Raw genomic sequence first — 19,745 nt, forward strand, 5'->3', positions numbered from 1 at the left:
ACACATAGGCTGAAGGGGGAGAATATATAGTTGGATTCAAACCTAATTGTGCCTAAATTAGGTAGCCATTAATTGCTCTTTAGAAGAGGGAGGTAAGCTTCAAGTATAAATAACCCCCCTCTCCATAAGGTTTAGGCATCCAAATTTAAGGATCCAAGAAGCAAGAACAAGTTTCAAGGTAGGGCTTTAAAGTGAGGATATTTGAGAATGTGTCACTATATTTTTGTATCACTTAAAAGAGAATAGAGTGTGTGAGTATATTTGTAATTATTCTTATTATAGTGGAATATTTCTCAAAGTTTGTCCCGTGATTTTTCCCTCAATATCGAAGAGTTTTTCATGTTAAAATTTTATTTCTTGTATTTTTACTTGTATTCTATTACGTGATGGGAAAAAACAATTCTAAAAAATTTATGTAGTTTATCAAATCTCTGTCCAATTTTTCCAACACCATCATCATTTTCATTTGCCTAACAACAGAGTAAATTGCTTAATTTTTTAATCGCATGAGTGTAGATTGTAGTTTTTCAAAGTGCAAGAGAGAGCCAATTTTACTATGCTATACATTGTATTTTATCTTATATTCTATATAAAACGATATATAAGTCCGCTAATATTCATATAAAATGAAAAGGGAAACTATCAAAATGATTCATAAGTATAAAAACATCATGTTAGTTTGTTGGGTTAAACTAAATAAAGCAAGAAATGTAGTATTAGTATTGTGATAATTAAGGTTAAAATAATCACTGTTAAAATAGTCTTTCTCTATCACAAATGGGTCAACGGTCATTTTCAGGCATTAAATAGTGAATGCCACCTGTAACACTAGACGACGACATGATAAATAGATTCAATCATCATCAAAGAATAAAAAAGAAATATTCTGACTAAAGATATCTTGAAGTTCCCCTCCCTAAGTTTTGACAAGAATAGAATATATTAATTAGGATAATAATTAATCTTAATTACCCTCCTTGTACAGCAGTCGAATCAAGTGTTTGCCATGTGTATTTCTTCTGCTTTGAAACCTGGGATTTGTGTACATCATCTCTACCTTAGTCATCCACCATGATTACGATGTATTCCTAATCCTAACTGTAACTAGAAAATTACATTAGAAGAAGAAGAAGAAGAATACAATACTGACATAAATACATAATTTTGGCACCTAAATGTTTTGGTAAACTTAAACTAATGGGGACAATGAAGAAAGGAACTGCCAACCTAAGTTGTCTTTGGATGAGTTGATTTGATGCCAAGACCTTTCACCATTCCTGGACAAACCATGTCGGAGGGAATTAAATATTGTTTTACTCAACTTTTTAATGAAAAATCATGGCAACAATGTGACACAAAATAACCTGGTAGAAATCATCTAGGAACGCAATTTATTGTGATAAATTATTTTTTATGATGAAATTTAAATTTATTAAAAATTACCAATAATAACTTCAAGTTGAGCTAATATTAATGTTCATTCAAATGGCAATCAAGTTATTGTTTATTAATTGTCAGTTAAAATTACAGATAAAAAAATTATTTGAAAATATATTTGAAAAGGTTATTAGATGATTAAGTCTCAAGGAGAAAATCTTTTTTGAATTATAATATGTAAGAGAATAAAAGATTCAATATTTTTCTATTTGAAATTGTTTTTTGTAATTATATAGTATGTAAATATAAATAGAATTTAGAGATTTAGATCTTAGAGAGATTGGAATGATAGTTTGTTGCATCCATAATTTGGATATCAATTATTTAACACTATTGATATCTTTAAATGATTACCTTTAAAGCTCTAACCAAGCTATTGAGAACTTGGACTAAAAGGCACACTTTAGTGGGTCTTGCTTAATAAAAGTGCATTAACTTTTACTTCATTTGGACGATTGAAAAGAGGGTTTCACCATTTATATATCATCTCCAGAACAAGGGGTTTCGATCAATTAATGGCTAAAAATCATCTCTAATGTATTATTTTCAATCTTTAATTAAAAGTTCACGAGGGAAGAGACAGTTCCTCTACACTAGAGATAGTGCTAATATTTATTAAGACTGCCTTAGTCATTACCAATCATGCAGTCATAATCATAGCTAAAGTTAGAGACAGATATTTATTAAGATGAATGAAAGATTCTTGTAATAATTGTGCTTTATTTAATTCATCCATCAAAATTGTAGCCAAGTAATAATTGTACAAGGAAAAGATTATTTAATCATTTAAGTACCCTCAAATTAAATTGAAAATCTTCAGTTGACAAATTAAACTTCAAATTACAAAGATTAAATGTATAAATGAATCAAATTAATAAAGCCACTGGGCATAATCTGAAAGGGAAAAATGGACCACAAGCTTATCCTAAGGTAGTAAATTATCATAAATGTGAGAGAGAAAATGGACCCGGAAAAATATTTATGAAATCTTAAACAAGACTGTATATAATTAAAGAAAAAATGTTCCCCATATATGACATATTTGTATACCTTGTAAAATGATAGTATTTTTGTAATTATAAATTCGAATCATGAACTTCTTTTTCACCAATAACTGTATAAAATCGAGTTACATGACAGTCGTTAAGGTTTGTCCATTGATTTTTTTAACCATGTAACATTAATTAGTTTATTATTCAGATGGTTAAAAGACAGATGCTTGAGGAAAGTAACGGTTAAATAAAATGTTTGTTTTCTTATCCCAATTAATTAAATGTTTAAATCATTACCGCAAATTCATAACCGTATCTTCAGTGTAACTGTGTGCTGTATAGCGTATGCATAGAAAATGTATGCTTATGTGTCGGATTTTCCGGAAAACTGAAATTCTCACTTTCTCTATCTATTTGTGTCCTTTTACGGTGTGCCATTTGACATGCTGAGTGCTGACAAAGTACCAACTTATAGAATAAAATGGAGAGAGAAAACCCACTTGAGAGAAAATAGAGCAGGGCTGGAAACTTAGTCTCTGTGTGTGTGTGTGTGTGTGTGAGAGAGAGAGAGAGAGAGAGGGGATGGGGTAAAGTTGCAGCTGGTGGTCAGCTATCACGGCTGGTGAAGACAACCCCATTTCCAAATTTAGTTATTTATGGCAAGTTCTTGATCTTTAGCTGTTTTTATGATCACCCACTAGCATAGAATGCATGATCCAGTGAGTTTTTCCAGTTTTTTCATTGTGCAATCCGTTCCTGTTTTCTGGGTTCCATTCTCAATCAACCATTTCATCGTGTTCTATTTATTTTTCTTCGTTCTGGGTTTTCTTAGTTGGGGAGCTCTCATTCTGTATTTTCCGGGAAATCGAGTCCTCAACTCCAATAGCGTTTACCTGATAGTCTTACGCATAAATTAATACAGTGCCACAAAAACTTGACATTTCTTCACGTTTTATGCTTAATTGTCAGGCGATCAAGATCTGATTTTTCTTTTCATTTCCTCATCCATCAGGTCCTCTGATAAACTGGCTTTCAAGCCACCCAAAACTCTCTTCGTCAAATCCTTCTGAAGATCATCTTTCTTGCAATTACTTACTTCTACGCTTTCTTTTACTATTTTCTTGGTAGGTGAGGTGAATAGAAGAGGAGAAGGCACAAAGCGTCCTGCAATTTGGCCGGGAGATAGAAAAAACATGGAATTTTGATCCTGGCCTGCCACTAACTGGGTTCTTATTGGTGTCATAGAGAAGGCCAAAATCAGTTCTACTTTTGCTTCATTGCTGCAGCCATGGCAGCGCTGCTTCACTGTGATTCCAGGCGGCTGTATTCTTGGTGGTGGGACAGCCATATCAGCCCGAAGAACTCGAAATGGCTTCAAGAGAACCTTACAGGTCTTGGCTTTGCCCTTAATTCTTTGTACTTTGTGGATTTTAAGGAATTATGGCTTAAGCATACTGTTTCCTTCCTTCTTGTTGGCAACTAATTTAGAAGAGAAACCTCCAACTAGCAGACTCCATAATAAAGTTTTCTTCTAAACTGGAGCCTAAGTTTTTACATGTTCTCTAGTGTGTAGTTCTGCTCAAGAGTTTTCTGCCTTGATTCCCGGTTTATGTGAAAGAAAAAAAAAAAAAACTCCTGCTGACAGAAAGGAATTCTTGTTGATCAATCAGTACAGAATGGTTTGATTTTTCTGTGGGTTATCTGGTAAATGTCGGTAGCTACCAGTGATTGTGTTCATGTTTTGGCAACGGATTCTATGGGGTCGGCTACATAAATTCTAGGCCTTGAGCTATCTAAAATGCTACACATGATCGAAGTAGAAAAATAGTTCCCCCTGTTTAAATGTGTTCTTCTGCCACGGTGTTATCTCTCTGCAAATGTAAAAGATGCTTAATCATTCATGGAAAATAGTTTGAACTATACCAGTTTGGTCTGTCAGAAAGCATTCTTTGAGGCTTCTAAAATTGACTCTTCCACGTATTTGTTCATACAGATATGGACTCCAAAGTTAAGGCAATGATCAAGCTTATTGAAGAAGATGCGGATTCCTTTGCAAGAAGAGCAGAAATGTACTATGAAAAACGGCCAGAGCTAATTAAATTGGTCGAGGAGTTCTACCGAGCATACCGGGCTTTAGCTGAGCGATACAATCATGCAACAGGCGAGCTTCATCAGGCTCACCGAACCATGGCAGAAGTGTTTCCCAACCGAGTCCCTTTTGAACTGGCAGAAGATTCATCTTCAGGATCTTCAACACACGAGCTTGAGCCAGATGATTTTCATAATGAAGCATCAGACCCCAGTGTAAGCAAAAAGGGTTTGAAAAATCCAAGTGACATGCTTGGGGAAGAAGAAAAACTAGATCATTCAAAGCTTGCCAAACAAAGGATGAGGGAAGGCCTGAAGCTTGAAAAGGAGGAGAAAGAAGGAAATTCTGAGATTCAGAATTTGAGGAAAACAGTTGCTGATTTATATGCTGAGAAAGAGGCTATCCTTCATCAATATCGTCAGAGTATGGAAAAGTTGTCCAATCTGGACGTGGAACTGAGTCGAGCACAACCAACTCCCATGGGGTTTGATGAACAAGCAAGCAATGCCATGACAGAAGTTCAATCGCTGAAGTTAGCGCTTGTTAAGTTGGAGGTTGAAAGGGATGCCGGTTTTCTTCTACACAGCGAGTCTTTGAGAAGGATGTCTAATTTGGAGTCTGCAATATCTCAAGCTCAAGAGGATGCAAAAAGGCTAACAGAGAGAGCAGTTAGAGCTGAAGTTCAATCGAAATATTTAGCGAAAGAACTCTCTAGATTGGAAACAGAGAAAGATGCCCCTATTCTCCAGGATAGCCATGGTCTCAAAGAAACATCTGATTTGGAAAAGAAGCTCTCAATTGCCCAGGAGGAAGCTAGACTGCAAAGTGAGAGGGCAGATAGGGCTGAAACTGAAGTAAGAAGCCTGGAAAAATCTCTTGCTGAACTTAATGAAGAGAAAGAAGCTGCAGCTCTTCGGTATGAACAGTGCTTGAAGGAAATATCCAAGCTGCAGAATGAACTCTCTTGTACCCGAGAGGAAATTGGACGGCTTAACAATACGGTTGTGATGGAGACTGCAAAACTAAAGAGTGTCGAACAGAAGTTGCAGTTAGAGGCCGACAACCTAGCTAAGAAGATTGCGGTGAAAGATGATGAACTTGCCAAGAAGCACCAGGACTTGGAGAAACTCCAGGCTCTTGTGCAGGATGAGCGTCTGCGTTTCGTGCAAGCTGAAGCCACTTTGCATACTTTGCAGAGCGTGCACTTTCAATGTCAAGAACAACAGAGATCTTTAGCGATGGAGCTTAAAAACGGACTTCAAATGTTGAAGGACTCGCATGCAAGTAAGCGTGGATTGGAGGAAGAAATTCGGCAGGTTAAGAATGAAAACAGGATCCTGAATGAACGTAATTCAACATCCAGCATTTCGATAAAGAAGCTGCAAAATGAACTGCTTGGCCTGCAGGAGATGAAGAAGAAACTCGAGGAGGAGGTTAGATTTCATATGGATCATACTAATTCCCTTCAGCAAGAAATTCATCATCTAAAAGAGGATAGCAAGCATTTGAACAAACGATATCATGCTTTAATGGATCAAGTGGAGCCAGCAGGTTTGAACCTGGAAAGCCTTGGGTCATTGCTAAAGGATTTGCAGGATGAAAACTCGAAGCTGAGACAGATATGCAAGGAGGACAGAGACGAGAAACAAGCTCTATTGAAGAAATTGGACAGCATGGAGCAACTTTTAGCCAAAAACGCTTTCCTGGAGAGATCGCTTTCAGATTTGAGTAGCGAGTTGCAAGGTTCACGGGAAAAGATCAAAGAATTGCTAGAGTCTTGCCAATTGCTTAATGGAGAAAAATCTGCTCTTGTTGCTGAGAAAACTGCCTTTCTGTCTCAGTTACAAATTGTTACTCAGAACACGGAAAAGCTCCTAGACAAAAGCACCATTCTTGAGAATTCCCTCTGTGGTGTTAATGTCAAACTTGAAGGTTTGACGGCCAAATCAAGGAGCCTAGAAGAGCTGCCCAAGCCTTTGAAAACCGAGAAGTCTAACCTTCTTCCCCAGGGTAGTGCCCTCGCTTTTCAGTCAGATAATGTTGAACAGATGCTGGAGACACTGGAAAAGAGATTTGCAGAATTTGAACAAAAATGTATTGTCCTGGAAAGAGACAAAGACTCCACACCCTCCCAAGTTGAAGAACTAAAGGTTTCTCTAGGTGTAGAAAAGCAAGAGCTGGCTAGTTTTGCACTGTCTGGTGGCTCTCAATTGTCTAGTCTGGAAAACATCATCCAAGTCCTGCAAGAAGAAATCAGGCAGAGGACAAGAGAATTTGAAGAAGGATTTGATAAAACTATCAATACCCAATTTGAGATCTTCATCTTACAGAAGTTCATGCAAGATATGGAACATAAGAATTACTCTCTGTTGGTCGAGTGCCAAAAAAATGCTGAGGTGTCCAAATTGGCAGAAAAACTGATTTTGGAGCTGAAGCACGAAAATCTTGAACAAAAAGTGGAAGCGCAACATCTGTTAGATGAAACTGAAAAGATGAGGCTAGATATGTATCAAGTGTTCAAGGCTCTTGAAGCTGGTCAGGATCATGATTCAGATGATAAGATGGGAAATGAGCAAATAGTTGTGCATCACGTTATAGAGAAAATTGAGGATATGAAGAGGTCTCTCTCAAATTACGAAGATGATAGACAGCGGTTGTTGGTTGAAAAAGACATTCTTCAAACCCTGCTCGAGCAAATGAGAATAAAGGGAGTGGAAATTGTGTCAGAAAAGAGTCTCCTAGATCGGGAACTCAAAATTTCAAACGAGCAGCTCTTGATGATGCAAAAGGAGAAGCATGGACTTCTAGAGATGAACAGGCAGCTGAACTCAGAGGTGATTAAGGGACAGCAACAGGCAAATGCACTTGAGACTGAAATGGCAAGGCTTCGGGTGCAACAGGAAGATCTGCACAGGGCTTACCTCAAGTTGCAGGAAGAATATTCTGAAGCAGTTGAAGAAAACAGGTCTGTGGCAAAAAATCTCTCGGACTTGAAGGAGGAGAAGTACACAGTGGAAGAGCAAAACACTTCTCTCTTCCTTGAAAACTTAGTTCTCAATAACCTTTCCTTGATTTTGAAGAACTTTGGTACTGAGAAAGCCAAGGAACTGAAATTACTTTTGGAAGATCATAGCAATCTTCAAGGGCTCAATGGTGAACTTTCAGATGAGGTTGGTTTATTGAGAGGAAAGTTGGAATTGAAAGAAACAGAAAATTTACTACTAAAAGATTCTGGGGAGAAGCTAGATAAGCAGCTCCTCCAGGTCACAGATCTAAGTAATCAGCTGAGGCAGGAAAACGATTTTTTTCTCCAGGAAACATTAGTTCTCCAAAACCTTTCATTTGTTTTTGAGAACTTCGGTGTTGAGAAAGCTGCGGAACTAAAATCACTTGCTGAAGATCTACACAACCTTCAAGCGGTCAATGATGTCCTTGTAGAGGAGGTTGGTTTATTGAGAGGAAAGTTGGAACTGAAAGGAACAGAAAATTTACTACTTAAAGATACTGGGGAGAAGCTAGATAAGCAGCTCCTTCAGGTCACAGATCTAAGTAATCAGCTGAGGCGAGAAAATGATTTTTTCCTCCAGGAAGCATTAGTTCTCCAAAACCTTTCATTTGTTTTTGAGAACTTCGGTACTGAGAAAGCTGCGGAACTAAAATCACTTTCTGAAGATCTACACAACCTTCAAGCGGTCAATGATGTCCTTGTAGATGAGGTTGGTTTATTGAGAGGGAAGTTGGAATTGAAAGAAACAGAAAATTTACTACTAAAAGAAGCTAGGGAGAAGCTAGATAAGCAGCTCCTTCAGGTCACAGATCTAAGTAATCAGCTGAGGCGGGAAAATGATTTTTTCCTCCAGGAAGCATTAGTTCTCCAAAACCTTTCATTTGTTTTTGAGAACTTTGGTATTGAGAAAGCTGCGGAACTAAAATCACTTTCTGAAGATCTACACAACCTTCAAACGGTCAATGATGTCCTTGTAGAGGAGGTTGGTTTTTTGATAGGAAAGTTGATAATCAAAGAAACAGAATGTTTTCTTCTTGAAGATTCTGTGGAGAAATTGGATGAGGAGCTCCTCGAGATCAGAAATCTAAATAGCCAGTTGAGACAGGAAATTTCGACTGGAAACGATTTCCTTTGTCGAAAGGAAACAGAAATTTCAGAGTTGTGCACAGCGGTGGTGAGATTGAAAATGCAACATGAGGAATTGAGACTCATTAAAGAGAACTTAAACAGGCATATTCATGAATTATCTGAAGAGATTATGAGCCGGAACAAGGATATAGAATGTCTTCAGAAAGTTAATGGAAGCTTTGAGTCTGAATTGGGCATGTTACATGAAGAGATTGAAGAGCATATAATCAAAGAAGAGAGCTTAAGATCAGCACTGCAAGAGATTAGCAATGAGTGTCAGCTTTGGGAATCTCAGGCTGCGAAATTCCATTTTGATCTACAAATCTCCACTGTTCGGGAAGTACTCTTTGAGAACAAGGTTTATGAACTTGCTGGAGAATGTGCTACTCTTGAAAATCTAGGTGCTTCTAAGACAGTTGAGATTGAACAGGTGAAAGAAAGGGTTAGTCTCATGGGAACAGAAATTGGAAGCCTCAAAGCCCAGTTATTTGCATATGCTTCTTTCATAGAGACTCTGAAAGACAATGTAGCATCACTTGAGCACAATATCCTCTCTCAGACTGAGCCCAACAAAGCTGACAATCAGGACCCAAAGGTAACTCTCTTGTAATTTTACTCCAAGAGGTATTCTAATCGTGAATAATGGCACAATTTTTTGTTTCGGCCTTATTTCAGGCTTTAGTAGGTAGTTGATTGAGCAATTACTCCATTAAGAGAAGCCAAGTTGCAATAAGCTAGTGATAGTCAGTGTACATGGGAAATCAGAAGCTCCATTTTTCTTTTTAGCTTCATTAACAATCCTATATGTTCATGGCATCTGCTGTGTTGTTCCTTTGAATTGTCGTTAAGTTCTAGGTTTTAGTGAATGACTTCATTTATCTGCTGCTTAACACACAAGGAATTTCGCGATGAGAACGCCCCCTTTTTTTACATAAAGGCTATTAACTGAAACTTGTTCCTTATATTGTGTGCAAATACTTGTAGGATGTGGAATTGGATGTTCATGTTCATGTTCAAGGGATAATAAGCTCACAGGAAGCGGCGGAAGATAACATGTCTGTGACATCGAATCGGATTCCAGAGTTGCAGGATCTGCAGACAAGGATTAAAGAAATTGAGAAGCAAGTAAGAGAAGAAAAGAGGAGGCTTGCAATGCAGAAGGAAGAGATGGAGCTGGGGGCTGAGTTCAGTGTCGGTGACAATCTCAAGTTGCAGAAAACACAGCCTGAAATATCTGAAGAAAGGAAAGGGATATTAATGAAGGATATTCCGCTTGATCAAGGCTCCGATGGTTCATTGCTTGGAATAAATCAGAAGAGGAGGCGGCGGCATCATGGGGCAGAAGGCCGGATGATTGAGCAATGGGAAACTGCCAAGGACAATGGTAGCCTCGATCGCGCATTCAAAGAGTCACCCGAGCAGAAAAGAGAAGCTCCTCCTCCTCCTCCACAGTTACAAGCAGACGAGGATCTGGGTATTGACAAGTCCGAGACAAACCAGGAGTTGGACAGGAGAATGCTCTTGGAGAGACTTGATTCTGATGCCCAGAAGTTGAAGAGCCTTAAGAAAACAGTGCAAGAGCTCAGAAGGAAACTGGCGAGCAAGAAGAAGAGGAAGAAGGCAAAGAATGTTGACTTCGAGAGGATGAAGGAACAGTTGCATGGAGCCGAGGAGACCATTGTGCAGCTGGCGGAGGAGAATGGCCAGCAGATGAGAGAAGTGGAGGACAGCTCCTTGTCTTCTGATGAAATGGGTCACACGGAGTTGGAAGAGGGCGTGTTTGAACAGGCGCGAGAAGAATCTGAGAGGATCAGAGAGTTGCAATCAGAGGTTCAAAAGATCGAGTCCGTCCTGTCCAAGTTAGAGGAAGAGGATGAAGCGAGAAGCGGAGGGAAGATCCAAATTTTCAGGAGCAGAACAAGCTTTATCCTCAGCAGATTCATCTTCAGAGGGAGGAGTGGGAGAGCTTGCCCCTGTAAGTGTTTCAGGCTTCCAGCTAGAGTTTAATTAGGATGATGGTAGCTACATGTATCTACTCTTTGAAACTTTCATCAAATAATGTTTTTTTTAAGTGCCAGATATTTAAGGGATATGCCATAATGAACAAGAGAAATAGAAACATGCAAAACCCTACATCAAGTGCAAAATCCTACTATAGCAATGATGGCTTAGCGGCGACTTTAAGATAATATTATAATGTTTAAAAATTAGAAATTGCCTTGCAAGTCAAAACTCCACTTCTCTCTCTCTCTCAAATTTCACCAAAACACTAATTAAGATGCCAAGTACAATTCCTCCATTCAGAAATCCATACATCAATTTAAAAAAAAAAAAAGGAAATCCCCGGATCGTTCATCTAAGCTCCAATCACCTCCGCTTCTACTGTCACAGGCTCCTCAGCAGGCCTGTCCAATTTCACCCCAACATCCTCCGTTGAATAGTCACCATGGACCTGCATTATCATTCGATGATAAACAACGTAATGAAATTCATATCATGTGAATGTACCAAGATCGGCTTGGAAAAGCATCTCCGCAGCTTTTCCCAGGGTAGGAGAATTTGAAAAACACGACAAAAAAAAAAGGGGGGGGGGGGGGGGGGGGGGGCACTGAAACACATACATAAAAATGAAAATCGTAAGAGATGTACCTCCATCAATTTCCCAAGATCAAACTTAGGAGCTTTCAGGATCTTCACTTTACGGATGAAAACGTTTTGCAGAGGATAGATGCTTGAAGTTGCCTTCTCAATCTCTCTGCCAATTGATTCAGGAATGAATTTCTGGACCAAATCCTTCAGATCACAGGATTGTGCCTGATTTACCATGATTTCCCTCATTTTCCGCCGGATCTGGAAAAAGAGATAGAAAGAAGTAATACTTGATCAAATTCTGGGAACCAAGAAATAAAAAGAAAAAAACAAGCTAACAGTGAACCCACATAAGAACAAATTTTCCAAAACATAAGATTTCAGTGGACACCCGCGCATTTACAAGAATAATAAAATATCATGATAAATCTCATACTAATGCGTCACTGGATGAATGATTGATGAAAAACAGATCTTACGGACAGAATAAAGAAGGCAGAAATCTGTAGCAATTCTACCTGCCGAATCTGGCTTGATTGTGCATAACAGGTCCTCTTCTGCTGGTTTGGACGTTTCTTAGTAAATCCAATGCAGAACATCCTTAGGGTGTAGTTGTCCGTTGTTTTCACATCCACATGAGCCTCAATCAATGTTTGCCACTTACGTACAAGGGACCTTAGCTTGTCTGTGGTAAAATTCATTCCCTGCGATCTCCAAAGCCAGGCATTAGTTAAATAATCACTATAGGCATGAAAGGAGTATCAGAAAAATTCTTGCCAATATTTTCATTTGTATCATACCCAAAAATTTGTCAAAACATTTTTTCCTTGAACGTCCTCAGCCCTCAATCTGATCTTTCTGTAGGCATGGTCCTCATCACCCTGAAGATCAGCCAAGGAGACCTCAAACACACGATGTTTGAGTCCTTCTGAAGCAATCTGATAGAGAAATCACTCAAATTTTAGTTTAGTTCCAGAATCTAACAGTGCAATTTGGAGAATCTACTCCTAGGAAAAGGTGCAACCTTTGTGAGCCTCATTGCATAAATCCTTTTAATGCTTTATTTATCTTGAACGTGCATAAAATTTCAAAATTTTATCAAAATCCAAAATGCGCATACAGAAGATTTCAAGACAGGAGAGTTAAGAAAAAATAAAATTAAGAAAGGGTCAATCCCAATAATACCTGCTTATTTCATTCATTACTAGACCATTTTGTTACTTTATAGTGACTGGTTTTGTAGGCTGAATATGGTTACTAATCAGATCTTAATATATTTAAGTTGGTCATTTCTGCTTTTACAAGATGTTGATGGCAATACAAGGCAAATCAAAAGTTATTCACTTCTGAAATTTCACACTTTGAGACTCCAACAGCAGAGAGAATGCAACTGCATAGTGTTGTAAAACTTAGTAGAGGTTCTCGTCACTTTGAAACAGCACATCAACATATGCATGCAGATATTCAAAACACATAGGGAAAAAGTGATTGTTCACCACTTTTGACTGCATCTCCCAAAACAGGCACGTAAATGAATAAAATAACATCAGGAAGCAAGCCTAAACATTAATAATACAATGCTGAAATGCTGCAGTGCCATGTATACAACCCACCACAGATTATGCTCACACATATTTTGGCTGCTCAAGGAAAATCAATAAATTGATATCAGATACCCTGAAAGAACTGAGAATTTCAATACATTACTTAACCAGCACGAAACAAAAAAGAGGATTGAATTGGAGAACACTATCAATTTGGAAAAAGAAAACATCACAAGACGCAAATAAAAATTTTCCTCATTACTGATAATGCTTTTGGTACTATCTTTCTTAAAATCATATAATCGAGCAAATAAAGATTCAAGTACAAATTGTTCTAAAGCAAACTCAAACAACTCATGTACTAACTGACCAATCGATACAGCTGTAACATAAATCCAATTCCAAGTACTTTGCAAAGGGATAAAGAGCTAAATGTATCAGAAAACACGTAGAAGAGAGACCAATTACAAATATTTGGATACCAAACTCCTTCCAATTGAGCTCATGCATCCAATACACGATAATTATATCCTAAAAAATTAAAAAAAAAATTACCTTGGTACCCTGAGTCCTGGTGACGAGGGTTTTCCCAACATTACGGACAGTGAAGACTGATGGGGCCTTGATATCATACCAATCCTTCTTGGCGAATGGATCAGTTCTATACACACCACGAAAACGTTCATTAATAAACAGAATGAAATTAATGTTTCAGATCGATGGCACCAAAATACAAACGGATACGTAAATCCACGTAGGTATACATTACATATATGTAATATATACAAGATTAAGGTTACCGAAACTCACGCTTTCTTCTTCCCACCCTTCTTTCCCTTTGAAATCCTCTTGTTTTTCCTGCGACGTGCAAAAACTGCATAGATCGGTAGCTGTGGATATGCAAATGTAGAGAGGTACTAATCTAAGATATAGATGAAAACATATACAGAGCGTGAGTGTATGAGAAAGTACCCGACGGCCATTGTTGAGTAGCTAGGAGCTAAGTGAAGGCTCTCTCTCTCTCTCTCTCCCTCTGCCTCTGTGCCTCTCGCGGGCGAGCTTAATTCACCAATACTGAAACCCTAGTTTGGGTTATATAGGTAATAGGCCGGGCTTCGACCTGGCTGAACTACCCCATTTGAACCAGGCCCAAGCCCAAAAATAATTGGACAGTTTAGACGGGGCTCTCTTTTTTTTATTTTTCTTAAAACATAGAATATTTAAATTTTAAAAATGCAGATACACAATATTTAAATTCTTGGAACAATGGCCCTTGCGTGGCCCTTGTGTTTGTGCTATCGATTATGTCAGAGGAATTAAATCGTAAATGTGAAGTTTCGCCTCACTACACAGGACGAGGATCAAACTCACGACCTACTAAACTGACACTGACATATTACTTGTCAGATTACTCGACCTATGTCTTGGAACCACAATATTTAAATTTTTATTGGATGACACAATCAATTTTTATTTTCAAGTTCATATACTCAGTCGAGTTATAGGTTGGTTTTGGTTGGATTAAGTTAGCGTGATCAACATATTTAAGAAGAAGTAGATGAGTCAGGGGCGGATCTAGGGGGTAGGCACGGGCTGCAGAGCCTGTGCCCGCTCCAACCCTCCCCCAAATCTGTCATGGGATTTGGACCATTGGAGACTAAAATGGTTTCTGGATCTGGGGGCCAACCTTCCCCCAAATCCATCACCGGATCCACCCTGAGATGAGTAATGGTCATTGAATATTAATATTAGTAAAAGAAGTGCAATCATACAAGCTATAATTAATTGATAATGCTATTTGTATGTAAAGCATTTAATACCATATTTTGATACTCACAAAATTATCCGTACTTTTTTTAAAAACTAGACAACACTTTAAAAATTATAAATATCTTTGTTATGGGTAAAAAAATATTTTTAGTCTTTAAAAAATAAAAAATTTGTAGAATGTAAAATTATTTATAATTTTCAAAAAATTAGAAGTAATTTTAATTTATAAATTTTAAAAAATACTTATAATTTTATAAATATCAAATACAATATTAAAACACCACTTATCAATTGTGGGTACCTCTTGGGGCTATCGATCTGTGGCTCTCAAATAAGATCCTTAGATTTGTTTGTATAATTAAGTATATTGTTATTGAGAATTAGGCAAGAGAAGTGAAGAACAATCAAAGAAAGGTGAAAACATCAGAAATCTCAGATTATATATATCATGACATCAATTATCGTTGCTTACACCAAAGAATTGGAGAAGGTAAAATAGATAGATACAAACGAAGTTCCATCGAACCAGAAACTGTGGAAAGAAGATACATGGCTAGGAATGGAAGAACAATGTTCGTCTTTCTTTCTCTGATTATGTTTAGATGTATACATATATATATCATATGTTCCATTGTTATCTTTTATTTTGAAAGAAAAAACTAAAATTCAAGGAAAAAAGGCTCGAGCAGTCGACTGATCACGGGTGATGGTAATAAGGCTTTTGTGGCGGCATTTGTGGGTACTGGTTATAATGCAGGCCAGGGATTGGTGTAGAAGGTAGCGGGGGGTGATATTGGTAATTCTGTTCAGGTTTTGGTGAAGACGGTAGCGGTGGGTGATGGTAATAAGGCTTTTGTGGCGGCATTTGTGGGTAATGGTTGTAATGCAGGCCAGGCTTTGGTGTAGAAGGTAGCGGGGGGAGGTGGTAATTTTGTTCAGGTTTTGGTGTAGACGGTAGCGGTGGGTGATGGTAATTCTGTTCGGGCTTTGGCGGCGGCAGCGTTGGCGGGTAATGGTAATATTGTTTGTGGGGCTTTGGTGGCGCCGTTGGAAGGTGAGGAGCAAGTGGCGGACAAGATGGTGATGGAGGAGGAGGTGAGGGTGGGGGTGGAGATGGCGGAGGTGGCGGTGATGGTGACGGCGGAGGCGGAGGAGGTGGAGGTGGAGGTGGGGACAGTGATGGAGGAGGCGGTGACGGCGGAGGTGGTGGGGGCAATGATGGAGGAGGCGGTGGCGGCGGCGGCGGAGGTGGCGGCGGCGGCGGAGGTGGCGAAGGTGGAGGTGGTGGGGGCAGTGATGGAGGAGGCGGTGACGGAGGAGGTGGCGGTGGTAGTGATGGCGGAGGTGAGGAAGGCGGAGGAGGTGGTGACGGCGGTGGTGGCGATGGCGGCGGCGGCGGGGGGCTTCTAGGCAAACAACCAAATGCACCGCAATCCACAGGACCTGAGGAATAGAACGCTTTACACGTCTCCGGCGACCGCTGCTCTGGCCTACCGGGAATACAATTTTCCCGGTCATCTCTACCCTCAAGCCTGAGGCACATCGGCGGTTCATCATAAAAGTAGTTATAAGAATACGTGAAGTTCTGCAACCTCGGCAATGCACAAATACTCGCAGGAATTCTGCCGGAAAGTTTGTTGTGCGCCACATTCAGCTGCTCCAAGCTCTTCATCCCTCCCATCGACTCCGGCAAGGACCCAACCAACGAATTAAAGCTCACATCGAACACCGTGGCGCTCTTTAACAACCCTATCTCCGGCGGCAAACACGTCGATAACCCAACATCTATCAGGATAATCTCATTTAGGGTTTCCCCCATTTTCCCTATACTATTCGGCAAACAACCCTTAATCTTATTATTCGCCAGAACGACCACCGAAACCGGCGAATCGCCGAAGTTTTCCGGCAACGAAGACCGAAACCTGTTGTTGTTAATGAACAAAGCATCAAGTTGCAACTCGAAAAGAGCCGGAGGAATCTTGCCTTCAAACTCGTTGAATCGGATGTCAAGGAATTTGAGAGAAGGAAGAGAGAGAACAACGTCGGGAAACTTCCCGGCTAAGCGGTTGTTACTGATATCGAGCTCGAAGAGGAGGCGGAGCTTGGAAAAAGTTTCCGGCAGCCGGCCGCAAAAGCGGTTGGAGTTGATGTGGAAGAGAGCGAGGTCGGAAAGGAGGCCGAGCTGTTCCGGCAAGTGGCCGGCGATGTCGGCGTGGTTGAGGTCTATTCCAGCGACCGTGGTGAGGTGGGGTTCGTCTGGGGCTGCCGCACAGTAGACTCCAGTGTAGTTGCAGACGTTTGGTCCATGCCAATTCGAAGTAAAGCCCGAAGGGTCAGAGATAATGGCGTGTTTCCATGCCTGGAGAGCTCTGTAAGCATTGAGGAGCCTGGGGTTCTGGGGAGGAAAATGATGAAGTTGGGAATGAGAGAGTACGGACGCAGAGAAGGAAAGGACAGAGAAGAAGGCCCAGAGGGCTGGACTGAGATATGGGTTGATCTTCATTTTGAAGAGGAAGAAGACGCCATTGATGAAACGTTGTGGTGTTTCTGATCTGTTGATTGGTTTGATCATGGAGGCAGGGTTTGGCTATATATATAAAGCTGACTCACTGCAGAAGGTCAACAATATTGCTTTGGTTGTTCATGGCATAAAAATCATTTTGCCATAAGAAAATGGAGTTGTTGATCCATTTCAATATTAAATTTGAACTGGGTTTTGACTACTCAATGCATATGATTTGAGGAAGATGACACTGAAAGTTCGTCCATTGTTTTTTTAACATCCCTTATGGCAATGCGAAAATAATCAGCTTAATGATCGATCTCACCAAAAACACGGTTTTGTACGTTGGCTTGAGGTCAAGATTATACTCCTGCAGCATGGTGTTAAAATAACAGTCCTATTAGAAGTGGATCGATGAGCTGTGGACAGCACAGAGCTGGGGGCTCCAATTTGGCGACCTTAATTAATTTTCATATATATGATTTAAATTAATTAAGGTAGCTAGCTAGCAGAAGGCAAGTATTTGATCAATAAAGAGCTCCATCAAGCAGCTTGCATCAGCTTGCTAGCTTACATTATTAAGGACACCCCCCCGGAATGAAATTAAAGAACTCTCGATCCACCCTTGATTATAAGGTAATTAAGTAACAAAACTTAGCTGGTAGTGGCCAATCAGTTGATTTTAAAGCTTTGAAAGAGAGGATAGGCTTAGTTTGAATATTCGTTACTTGTGATGTGATGCTAATTTTTTGTTTATTTTTTATGAACCCACTTGCATGTGGACAAGGAAATTAAACTGTGTTAAAGTCAAGGAACAAAATTTGGATGGAAAGATATAGAAAAATAAAAGGAAAAAAGATTGCAATTAATTAACTTATTAAGTATATAGTTATGTATGAAATAGTCAAAGGAACAAGTAATCTTAATGATTCATGGAAAACATTATAGTTATAGAAAAATAATTATCTTTTATGAATTATTATTATATATAATATTATTCACACTCATGATTCATGAACACACATGGGCAATTAATAGAAGTTAACTTTGCTGTCCGTATAATCTAATGTTCTAGAATGTCGGAATTCATCAACTCAACTACCAAGCACATGAGACGTGACACCAATGGACCAAATAAAACGCAATTCTTTCAATTTTACCAAGCTTTAATTACCAAAAAAGCTATATTTAGGCTCTTCACCTTGATATTTATAAATAGAGTTTTAATCTTCTAAGTAACGTTATTTATTTTATATTAAATAACGCTAATATGACAATTCAAATATAATGATATGAAAACTATCTTATCAAGTTGTTATGTTAAAAGAATTAAATGAGTGAGTTCCATAACATCATTATATTTGAGTAGTCACATTAGCATTAACAAAATAATGTTATTTAAGATATCAAAACTATTTATAAATAATAGTGTTAGTGAATTGGAGATCCCAAATTTTCGTCTCCCAAACTTTATTGGCTCTTTATTAATTCTCAAGCGAGTTATCTTACTTATAGAGATAGACATTTGATCGATTCAATCATCAAATCGACTAAATTATTCAAACTGAATAGATCAATTTGTGTCAAAAATCAAACTGACCAAGTAGATGCTCAAGCTGAAAAACCAACAAAATTGAAAAAAAAAAAAATTTGAAGCAACCAAACCCCCAACCCCCCCCCCCCAAAAAAAAAAAACTAATGTCGTTTTTAATATTTAGACAGGTTCCGTTATTTCAATTTTTTCTTTCTAATACGAAAATCGAACTGCACTAAAATAATTAAAATTATTAAATTTAAAAATCAAATCGAATTGACTTATACCTTGAACAAAACTGAATCAACAAATAATTTCGATCGATTCAATTCAATTATTTCAATTTAACTAAAATATTATTCACCCTCACCCAAATAATTTTAAAACAAAAAAAGACACCTCATTTTATGAAAACAAAATTCACCCCACGACAGAAGTTTTTTTTCAATAAAGATGAAAATTTAGTGTCGCTATCTTCGGACACATATGAAAACGCAACACACAATTTTAAATTGGTATAATAACCATTAACGCATAGAAATTAAAGCTGCAAAGCACTAGAGCGATCGAGCTTCTTGTGTGCGTTAGTGTAGTAGACATGGAAAAATTACAAGGCTTTGGGCTACTGTTAATTAATTATATAATGCTTAATTAGCTGTCTGGTGACAATGAGAGTGGTTGAGTTGAGACTTGGGAGGAGGACACATTCTACTCAAACAAATCATATTATTTTCGTCTACTAGACGCCATTGATTTCTTGTGTAACATATTAATATTATATACAGTGGTCAATTTGGCTTATTTTATTTTATAGTTTATTCAATTCATTGATATTGTAATGAGTTTTTCTCTCCCTTTTTTTCTTTTCATAACCTAGTTTAAAATTAATATTGAAATAAATGAAAAGAATTAATTTGGTATACATGATTTAATTCAATTTAGTTTTATTTTTTGTGGCCTAAATTGTAATATTATAATAGATATGGGTATATATTTGATGCAATAAAATATATTCATAATAATATATTAGATTGTGCACAACAAAAAATATATATATCTTTATCTTTTGCATGAGTTTGTAGATATGTTTAATAAATTCTTATAGTATTAATTTTTGTATGTTTGAGAAAGTGGATCCAAATCTAAAGAGAG

General features: G+C 38.2%; 3 protein-coding genes across 3 annotated transcripts; 1 reads left to right on the plus strand and 2 right to left on the minus strand.

Annotated features, from left to right (window-relative positions):
- The first annotated feature begins 3,403 nt into the window (after positions 1–3,403).
- Positions 3,404–11,111, plus strand: LOC127811750 (protein NETWORKED 1A-like). Its single transcript, XM_052351910.1, has 4 exons — positions 3,404–3,441; positions 3,558–3,820; positions 4,423–9,248; positions 9,638–11,111. Exons 2-4 carry the CDS (start codon positions 3,718–3,720, stop codon positions 10,658–10,660), a joined length of 5,952 nt encoding a protein of 1,983 aa, XP_052207870.1. The 5' UTR covers positions 3,404–3,441; positions 3,558–3,717; the 3' UTR covers positions 10,661–11,111.
- On the minus strand, positions 10,833–13,876 carry LOC127811752 (40S ribosomal protein S3a-like). Its single transcript, XM_052351912.1, has 7 exons — positions 13,759–13,876; positions 13,597–13,644; positions 13,342–13,447; positions 12,043–12,180; positions 11,761–11,946; positions 11,303–11,503; positions 10,833–11,105 (listed from the first exon to the last, which is right to left on the minus strand). Exons 1-7 carry the CDS (start codon positions 13,767–13,769, stop codon positions 11,010–11,012), a joined length of 786 nt encoding a protein of 261 aa, XP_052207872.1. The 5' UTR covers positions 13,770–13,876; the 3' UTR covers positions 10,833–11,009.
- A 1,091-nt stretch (positions 13,877–14,967) lies between these two features.
- LOC127811751 (leucine-rich repeat extensin-like protein 6) lies at positions 14,968–17,143 on the minus strand. The gene has a single exon (XM_052351911.1). It carries the CDS (start codon positions 17,126–17,128, stop codon positions 15,254–15,256), a length of 1,875 nt encoding a protein of 624 aa, XP_052207871.1. The 5' UTR covers positions 17,129–17,143; the 3' UTR covers positions 14,968–15,253.
- Positions 17,144–19,745: the final 2,602 nt, after the last annotated feature.

This window comes from Diospyros lotus, chromosome 10 (genome assembly GCF_014633365.1).
Source record: "Diospyros lotus cultivar Yz01 chromosome 10, ASM1463336v1, whole genome shotgun sequence".
In the NCBI taxonomy this organism is placed as follows: Eukaryota; Viridiplantae; Streptophyta; class Magnoliopsida; order Ericales; family Ebenaceae; genus Diospyros; species Diospyros lotus.

Bases quoted from the DNA above. Each gene is read 5' to 3' on its own strand.
- LOC127811750 (XM_052351910.1), top strand. From the start codon at position 3,718: ATGGCAGCGCTGCTTCACTGTGATTCCAGGCGGCTGTATTCTTGGTGG. The intron at 3,821-4,422 runs GTCTTGGCTTTG...TTGTTCATACAG, and splicing joins GCTTCAAGAGAACCTTACAG to ATATGGACTCCAAAGTTAAG. The intron at 9,249-9,637 runs GTAACTCTCTTG...AAATACTTGTAG, and splicing joins CTGACAATCAGGACCCAAAG to GATGTGGAATTGGATGTTCA.
- LOC127811752 (XM_052351912.1), bottom strand. The intron at 13,448-13,596 runs GTGAGTTTCGGT...TGGTGTGTATAG, and splicing joins AAGGGTGGGAAGAAGAAAGC to AACTGATCCATTCGCCAAGA. The intron at 11,504-11,760 runs GTAGAATTGCTA...CTCTTTTTCCAG, and splicing joins AATCAAGCCAGATTCGGCAG to ATCCGGCGGAAAATGAGGGA.
- LOC127811751 (XM_052351911.1), bottom strand. From the start codon at position 17,128: ATGATCAAACCAATCAACAGATCAGAAACACCACAACGTTTCATCAAT.